Source organism: Oppia nitens, unplaced genomic scaffold (genome assembly GCF_028296485.1).
Source record: "Oppia nitens isolate AA-2021 unplaced genomic scaffold, nextdenovo-longstitch-racon4-pilon3 scaffold17_pilon_pilon_pilon, whole genome shotgun sequence".
Classification (NCBI taxonomy): Eukaryota; Metazoa; Arthropoda; class Arachnida; order Sarcoptiformes; family Oppiidae; genus Oppia; species Oppia nitens.
The window spans coordinates 460585-471007 of NW_026533196.1; the positions used below are offsets into that span (position 1 = coordinate 460585).

The 10423-nt window shown below is 18.8% G+C and overlaps 1 protein-coding gene across 1 annotated transcript; it reads right to left on the minus strand.

Annotated features, from left to right (window-relative positions):
• Window positions 1-947: 947 nt before the first annotated feature.
• LOC128965659 (uncharacterized protein C16orf52 homolog A-like) lies at window positions 948-1740 on the minus strand. Its single transcript, XM_054312401.1, has 3 exons — window positions 1224-1740; window positions 1115-1158; window positions 948-1044 (listed from the first exon to the last, which is right to left on the minus strand). Exons 1-3 carry the CDS (start codon window positions 1632-1634, stop codon window positions 996-998), a joined length of 504 nt encoding a protein of 167 aa, XP_054168376.1. The 5' UTR covers window positions 1635-1740; the 3' UTR covers window positions 948-995.
• Between the last annotated feature and the right edge of the window lie 8683 nt (window positions 1741-10423).

Here is a 10423-nt window from a genome sequence, read left to right on the forward strand (position 1 = left end):
ATATATATATATATATTAAACTGCAATTTTAAAATCTAAAATCACATTTAACTCAATAACTTAGTTGTCAAATGTATAAAAAATAGTATCAAAATATAATTCTGTATAAATGTTATTGAAATTAATAAAATTGACACCATTTTTAAATAAACATAWATATATATATATATTATATTAACGTATTAATTATACCGCTATATCATTAACATTATATATATTTATATTTATCTATTATATCTGAAAATCAAAACTTATTAAATCAATTTTTCTAAGATTAAATATTTTAATTTTGTTATAAATATGTGAAAATATAATTTACTCATTAAAACGTGAGACAATACGATCCATAGATTTAAAAAATTTTATATTGATTTTTATACAAAATAATATGTGTCTACAATATATTTTTGAGATAATTTAAAATGTAAATTTTATTAGCCATGTTTATAAAATAAACAATACCTCGAATTATTAATATATTATTTAATAATAAAAATAATTTCATGTAACTTGAAGTTATGTAACAAAAAAAATTGAGAATTTTAATAAATTGAAATATTTAATTGTTTTAATATAACTGTCTAATTTTAAATATTTTATTTACAAAATCATTAATTTGTCACATCCTTAATCACAAATAAAATATTTTTATTGCATATTTACATTTTTATTTACAAAAATAATTATAAATATTATTGTTATTATCAATAATTATATAATTTACTAATTTAATTATCAATTAAGGTATTATATTAAACCATTTATTTTTTCAATTATAGAGTATACTTAAAGTGTGGCAACAAATCTATGAATTATCATTTAAATTGATTAATAAATCTACAAAACAATTGTAAACCCAATTAAGATGAGTTGTTTGGAGACAAATCAATGCAATATATGACACAACTTTGTGTTCAATTAAAAGTATTAGTATTAATGATATTTCCATAATATAGTGATTTAACATAAATGTCAATCACTTGTTGTAACCGATGTTAGAGGTGAGGCATACAGACTTTGCCGGCAAATAATTCAGATATAACTCTATAAAAATTTTCATAAAAACAGATTTTGCATTAAATTATTTAGTGGACAAACATGTGTCGGGACTCACGTAATCCAAAGCGAAAGTACAAAGAATATGTAAGAAATGCCGACCTATTGGTGACAAAACAAATCAACTTTTAATTTGATGTATACATCAAATGATGATACGGTCAGACCTGATGAGAACTCGGCAATTGATAGGGTTGACCACCGATCGACTCAACAGTGAAACCCATGGGAAAGATAACTGCGGCCAAACAGAACTGAACCATCGCTGCAAAGCCGAACCAACGGGCAGACGATATCACCGAATGGTTCCAATTGGAGACTATGAAGAGTATTACAGTTGTCGTCACACAAACACATCCACCGATTATTGATATCAATGTCAGAGTCCATTCTGTCTGCAGTCGCGGCGGAAAGCAATACGTGTTTCGGCCATATATAGCAACGCATGACCTCAAGAGTCCCAATCGGGTCTCTCCGCCGACGTCCGACACAATCCAATCGGGAAGTATTAACGATATAATGGCCAACAGATCGGCCGCCAAAAATAGAGTCCACGATATGAGTGTCAGTTTGTCCATCACTTTCACTGTACGATCACTTGAATTGATCCATAGATTAACTGACACTCTGTTTGTATTGTGTTTTCAAATTCAATACAAATATTGTTTTATTTATTCATTCATTTATATCGTTATTATTATTATTATTATTATTATTATTATTATTATTATTATTATTATATTATTATTAGATTCAAACACAACATTCACTTCATTCATACAAATGTTTTAAATGTATTGAAATGAACGGCACTTATAGTGACATCTATTGTAAGGAATGGTTAATAAATAATCCAATTCTTAGTTTTTGTCGTTTATATAGAATTTAAAGTATTCTAAGACTTGATTACAGTCTATATTAATATATTCTWAAAAAACATTTTTGTGTTTGCATTGCAATCAAAACTAACTAATGATTAATGAATTTCATTGTATTTTCAAAAATAATGAAAACTTCTATAAAAATAATTTAATGCTTTTGTGTTTATAAAGTTTAATCAAAATATTATATTATATTTTTATATAATACTGTATATAAAATTAATTTTTAGTATTACTTATCTAAAATTAACAACAAATAAATCACATTTATATACAATTAAACAAATACTTAAAATTTAAATTTAAATTTATTTGTATATTAAAAATAACTTTTATATGATTAATATTATTTTATAAATTTAAGTTTTTTTATTAACATTTTCATATTTTGTCAAAAACATCTAAATATAATATCACCAAAAAATTTGGTGACAATTGATTGCAGGGACGAGTTTTTCGGAGATCAAAGTTAGCATTTTTCTCTATACATCACATTATAAGTAAATTTGATTTAATTGAATAACTTTTTTGTTTTAAATCCGATTGATCTGCAATTTGGATCACATATGTAGATATAAATTATTAATTAAATGACATTTATTTTAATCATTTTTTACAAATCGAAAGAAGAACTTTATTATTCTAACATTAGAAAAATTATAAAAATAATTTTATTTTTTTAAATAAGTCATGTATTTATTGTTCAATTAAATTAAGTTAATATTTATTCTGAAATAGTCTTTTAAGTTCTACTATTTATTCACAAAATTTTAAACTAATATCTATTGAATAATATACTATTTATATAACATTTAGTATTTTAGTTTCTTCATAACAATTTCTTCTCTAATATAAATATTTCAACTTAAAAATAAAAATATATAATAGATGTTATAATTTTGTAAGACTGATAAATATTTTAAAATCTTATTATATCTATACAATAAAATAAAAATACAATTTAAAATTAATGGAAATTTATATATATAATAATCATATCATATATTTTTACTTATATAATTTAAATTAAATAAAGATATAAAAATAATTTAAATTCAAATAAACAATAAATAAAATATATTGTATTTCGTTGTATTTCATGTAATTTAATTGAAATCGTAATATTATATATATATATATATATAGTATAATATAACAAAACAGAAATGTTTGCAAATTTATTTTCATAAAAATTAATTATGTGTAAAATTTTAATTTACTTAACTTATTGTTTAATAATTAATAAGCTACACTTTATTTATAACTCAAAAAATCAACATTTTGTTTGTATGTAATTATATATTAAATATAGAAAATGTAAGATTTTGTTGTTTTTTATACAGTAGTATGCTTTCCAACAAATAACTTAACCGCTGAAAAACGTATATAAGATCTAAGATATGGTATCTCATAATATACTATATATGTATCATAAAAATGTAATGTAATATAATGAATGCAATAAAAAATGTTTTCAATGCTATACAAGAATTTGCATTATATAATAGAAAGCAATTTATAGTTTAATAAAATAATGTATCACTTATTGTATCTGATATACACTACATATTTGTTTTGAGTAATAATTATAAACTTTGAAAATTAATACAAAATGAGTTGACATTGTGTTGCTATTAGAGTTTAATTGCCTAACATTCGTGATCTGCATAAGACATGTAATCATTTTTATTGATTATATACATTGTATATAATACTGTATTATACAATCATTGTTTTTACTAATTTATATATGAAAACAAATTGCTAAAAATCTAACATCAATTAATCTAATTGATGTTTAATATAATATAAAGAATTTTTAATTTTAATTTATCATAAATCTAGTAGTTTTGCATAATTAAAAGTAATTATTGCCAATATAATTAGCAAATATTTATCAATTGATATAATTACTATAATTTTCATATTAAAATAATTTGAAATAACTAAACTTGCTATTTCGTATTTTATTAAAACTATAAATAAAATATAAAAATGTTTGTTAATTGCAATATTTTATAATTATGTAAATATAAAACTACAATACTATATGAACTAAATGAAAAACTAAATTTTATTGTATTTATAAAATGTTATTTTATATAAAAAAAAGTTTAAAATATAATCAATGCATATTTACAACAAAACAATTACAATACTAAATGTACAAATATTATATAAAAAATATAAATTAATTGAAACTAAAGTAAACAAATAATTTTTGTAAATATTTCGTTTCATTCAAACGTTAATTTATTTAAAAATAAAGACTTCATTGAAGTGCTTATCCAATATTATTTATTTTCAAATATTTAAAAATGTTTATATCATAAATTTCTAATCAAAATTATTAATTTCTAATAAAATAGTTAAAAAAATTCTTAGTAGAAAATATATTTAAATTATCATAAATTTTTTAATAATTTTTATTTACTGACCTTTGAATAAAACATAAAATTATAATTTTTATTAATTAATAATTAACGCTAAACAGCCTATTGATTAATATAAAAATACAAATTATAATTTTCATTCTTGTGCTTAATTAATTTATGTATTGAAAATTTTCTTATATATGTTTGTATCATTGTATGGCATTATATTGAAGTTAAATAAATAGTAATATTTACTTTAATAATATTATCTTAAATACAAAATTTCAAAAATATTTATTAAATTTAAAGAGTTTGAAATAATTTTTTAAATGTGAACTTTTATAAGAATATATTATATTTTTATTGATTAATGATTTCATATAAATTTTTGTTATAAAGACTAGCAAAAAAAGTTTACAATTCAACAACAAAAATATAATGATTGGTAATTTTGGTTTGTAGATAATAAAATAGATTTTAGCCAACCATTATGTTTTAGTCACGAATCAGTTATAATCTTGAAGGACATAACATTAATATAAGTAAAAATATTATGCTTTTTATTATTTATACATTTATGACAAGTTTAGACTTACAGTACAAACCTTAACTTAATATTTTGTTTATATATATATATATATCTTATATTTAGGGTTCGGGCAAATTATATCTAATACTTTTATTTAAAAATATATCTTTTAGAAACATAATAATATATATTAAAATTATGTTAAATGTTTCACTATGTAGTATATATATATATATATATATATTTAATTATTATTTAATATAGCAAAAAAAATTTTGTAAAAATTATTAAAATTAATGTATAAAATCAAATGAATAATTATGTCAAGTGATTATTACATACAGTAAATGTTATGATTTTAGTCTATAAATAACTGCAACTGTTTTATTAATATTACTATAATTATTATATTAAACAAAAATTTAATTAACAAATTGGTGCTTTAATAGCAAATGAGAATTATAATATTGAGATTATTACTATCATTAAACAAATTACACAAATTATATTTTATAGTACACTCATAATCGTAATAAATATAATATATATGATATATATATTTATAAATAATTTACATATGTTAATAATAATATTTATTTGAGACAATATAATATTCAATATTTTAAACTAAATAAAAATCATCTATATTTTTATTATATAAAAACAGACACTTCAAATATATATATAAATCAAATAATATAATGAAGTAAAAAAATTAATGACAAATTAATACTGTATAATACATTAAATACTAAGTTATTAAATTTATAAAATGCAATATTCGTAAATTATTTACATACATTGGTAATCTACTGTATATAATATCAATACATTAATACATTTTTATAATTTATAAATATTCTGTGAATGTAATTTCAAAACTAAAAATATTTAATATAAAAAACAATAATTTCAATAAAAATGATGAATGATTTGAAACCAATAGAGAATTTATAGCATCTAATGTAAGATGATTTGTAATATTATATATGAAACACATCAAACATATGAAAAAATAGTTGCAATTATATACTAAATGTTATTAGACTTTTAAATATAATTAACTTAGTTTATAGAAAAAGTAATTATTTTTTATTAATGTTTTATAATAATATATACAATTGTTGTGCAGAATGTTTATACTAAAATATTAAATGTATGTCAAAAAACAACAAAATATTTTATAGTTTTGATACATTACAGATAAATATCAAAGCGATGGGTAATTTTGATAAACTCAAAGCAAAGTTGTATTAAACATATGAATTGAATTGAAAATAAAAATCATTTTATATGTGAGTCGGCTATCAATCGATAAGCCTTTGAATTTTAGGACTTTATATACATTTACATTAAGTTTGTTTTCGACTAAATATACTGTAGTTTTGATTTTGTATAACGATTTGATTTGCCACCTAAAGTCTTGTTGACTATTATTCATTACTATTTAATAAATCATACGTTTTAATTATTTATCATTTTTGGTAATATTCTGTATAATTATTAATAGTAATTTATCATTTCAATATAATTTCATTTACCAAATAGTTGTATTCAAGTAATAATCAAAGAGTTTTTTTTGTATAAGTATACATAACGTAAATAATAGTACAATAATTAAATTACAGTATATTATATAAACTAATTTAGCTATTTTATTCAAATTTAAATATATAATATTTGATTTATATTTAAATTTATCAATTTCTAATTTCTATACTTATTACAAATTTAAGTGTACTGTTTGTCACACTACTACACAACAATTGAAAGTTTTAAAAATGTGTTAAAAACAATATAAATTATAATATTATAGTGTTTATTTAAATTATTGAAAAGTAAATATACTTACATTAAAATATAGCTTAACTTATATTACTAAAAATAGTAAAAAGTGTAAAAAATCAATACCATATGCACTATTAAACCTCGTATACATTATTATAAACTATATATTTGTTTGACTGATATATTTAAAACTTGTTTAAGGATAACAATGCATTTGTAATGCAATTAATTTTTAAAATTTCATTTTCAAATGTAAAAAATCAACTAAAAATTAAAATTTAATTAAAATCTACAATAATCAAACATCTATACAACAAATCTATAATGTTGCAAATATGTTATTATTGTATATTTAATGCTAATTTTATCAAATAATTGTTATAATTTTCTAATCACTTAATTAATAGACAATTTCTTCGATTTTACAAAATATTTTTTATGTAAATTTTTAAAAAATTAAAAATGTATTACGGTAATATATACAATATAATATATATCTATTTATGATTTAAATAAAATGTAAAAATATTTGAAAAATTTGCTATTTAAAAAACTCATTTGTCAATGTTATTTCAAATAAACAACTAAACTAAAATTTGTATCTACAGATAATTTAAATTAATTTTTATGTCTACATATCAAATGTCTAATGTTATCATATCGATACAAAATTTGATAATATTGAAATAAGTTAAATGATATTTAATAAAATTTATAAAACATATATTAACAATATTAAGTTATTAACAACAAATATATACTGCAGACTTTTGAATGTGTAATATATTAGTATATAATATAATATGTACAGTATTTGATGTCTAACGACAAGCATTTAATTGATTAATTGTTAAAAATGCTAAACTTTAATAATAGATACAATATATAAAGTTTAATAAATAAATTTAATTTTAGAAAAAAAATTATTTAGAATTAATAAACAAAAGTTAATTCATAATAAAGAAGTTTAAGTCAATGACATAATTAAGTTGTAAACAAAATTCTCATTTATATTAAACCTGAAGTTTAATATTGATGCTCTCATGTTATTAAAACAATGAAATGTGTTAAATATTTTTGAATTAAATAATAATAAAGATATAATATTATTAATTTTATTAGAGAATAAAAGTTTAAAGAATATTAAAAATTAAAAATGATTAATTGTTTTATACATGTAATATCTAAAGGTCTAAAACAAACGTTTGATTAGTAATTGATAAAAATTTATAACATAAATATTTAATATATAATTTCTATTCAATAGTTTCGTTCAATAAATATTTGTTGATTTTGATACACGAGTTCACAACTCTATTACACTATATCTTGATTTGTTAAAAGTTTTTTTAATAAGTTTGTTAATAATTCAAAAACATATTACATTATTGATTTGTAGCAAAAACGTATTATAATATATTATATCACATTATAAATAATATTATTATACATTATATCATAAAATACAGTATCAATTTTATACTTTATCAATAGTATATATAAAGTTATGTCATCAATTCATATACTATATACTGTATTACATATACAGTAAATATAAATTTTGGACATTAACTTTATCACTTTAATAATACATTTAAATAATTTATAAATCTATTATTTTAAATACTTATTTAATATGATAAATTTATTAAAGATTATAAATAATATAAATAAATATATACAATATTTAAACTACTATTTATAAGTAAATTAAGAAAATAACATATAAAAAAATATTACAATAATTATTATATTATACAGTATATACAAAATAGACTATCTATAAATTTATGTATAGACACTAATTATATTTTTGAAAATTTAAAATGTTTTTAGCTTTTGTAAATTTATTTCATTAAATAATCACATTAAAAATCATACTAAAATACGTTACTTTTTATAAATATATTTTCTATTTATTGCATATAACTTACAATAAATTTTATATAATATAAACATTAGTTGAAACAAAGCTATAATATATCATCTATTATTTGATTATTTAGTTGATTATAAATAACAAAATATTTCCCATAAAATAAATGCACCCTATTTTCAAATCACGTTTGCAATGAAATAAAAAATACCATAAAATACAGTAATTGTCATTCGATAACATTTTATATGAAAAGATATAATGTAATAATAAGCTACCATGGTTATTTAGGAAAATTAAATGTTAGAAAATATATTTTTTATATTTAAACATAAAATTCCAAAATATAATTTTTAATTATATAAATACTTTATCAAATATAACCAATTAATGATATTATTATTTATTACAAAGTTATGAACAATTTGAGTTATCTTTTTTATCAAAATTATTAAATAAATTTTTAATTATTAGTTTAATTATATAAGATTATGACGAATACAATCTTTTATAAGAATATTAAAGTTGGACTTAGAATTAGACTAAAAATTTTTGATATAATTTAAATTATATATTAATACATATATACCGTATGTAACAATATTTTAATAATTTTGTAAAATAATCTTTAATGTATTTATTCTACTTTCGATATCTCTCATCAATTAAAATACTGTATATACTGTATGTTATTGCAATAAATAATGCAAATTATATTTATTAATATTATAATTAAATAACTATAAAAAAATAATCTACTAAAAGATTAATTTAAATTGTGATTTACATTATACATAACACCATTTATAATATACAGTATTTAATGTAAATTTTTATAAATCACATAACTTATGATAAATGATATTTAGAGTTAATATTAATAATACAATATGTGATTATATAATACTTTATTAATATATTATTTCAATAGATTATATTTTATGAAACGTTTTAAGATTAACATAAATGTCAGATAAAAGTAAGACATACCAGGAATGGGTCGTCTTTGAGATAATTTAAATCTTTTTTCTTTAGTTTTGAAGTCTTCGGTTCACAAGAAGATGTGGTTCCGCTATAATTCATGGCTCGACTAAGTTTTAGCACATTATATCAAATTTGTAATATAAGTTATATTTTATGTACTCTATGTCTACATATTTATATATCATATATGTTGTAAACAAAGTTTTATAAAATAAAAATTGTTTGTCCAGACAGTGATCATCAATTTTAGGACAACTTTTGGTTGTTTTATATAGAAAACGATTCCATAGTTTTGGTGAAAGTTATGCCTACAGTTCATACAGAGTCTGCTTAATAGTGTGCGCCTAACCATTGATTCGCATTTACAGTACTACAGTATATATAATATTATATACAGTATATCATATAAACAGCATATCGTATAGCGGTATAGCTTTTAATTTATTATATTATATATAATTTGATTTGTGTGGACACAAGACATTAGACATTTAGTTAACTCTTTAAAACTGAATTCAGATCAAAGAGTTTATAAGTTACGGTATATTTCGTTATTTATCGTCCGATAAATGCAATCATTAAATAATCGTTTGTTGCAATTAAATGATACAAATTGAAAACCTTTACGCATGAATTCAATACTTTAACCACTTTTGTAATCTATTATGTGATGCAATCTCGAGATAAATAATTATCAGATTCCTGTAAATGGCATCGATTTTGTACCACAAGAGCTCTGTAAATAAAAATCTATATTTATATATATATATATAATGTATTATAATGACATATCGTATATACTATAGTATCAATGAATTGACATATTTTTTAGAGCAAAGATATTTTTTATTTTACATAAAAACTAAATAAAGAGCTCTAAATCACAGCAATATAAATAAGAAAATATGATTCAGAGAATAGCATCAAAAATTTT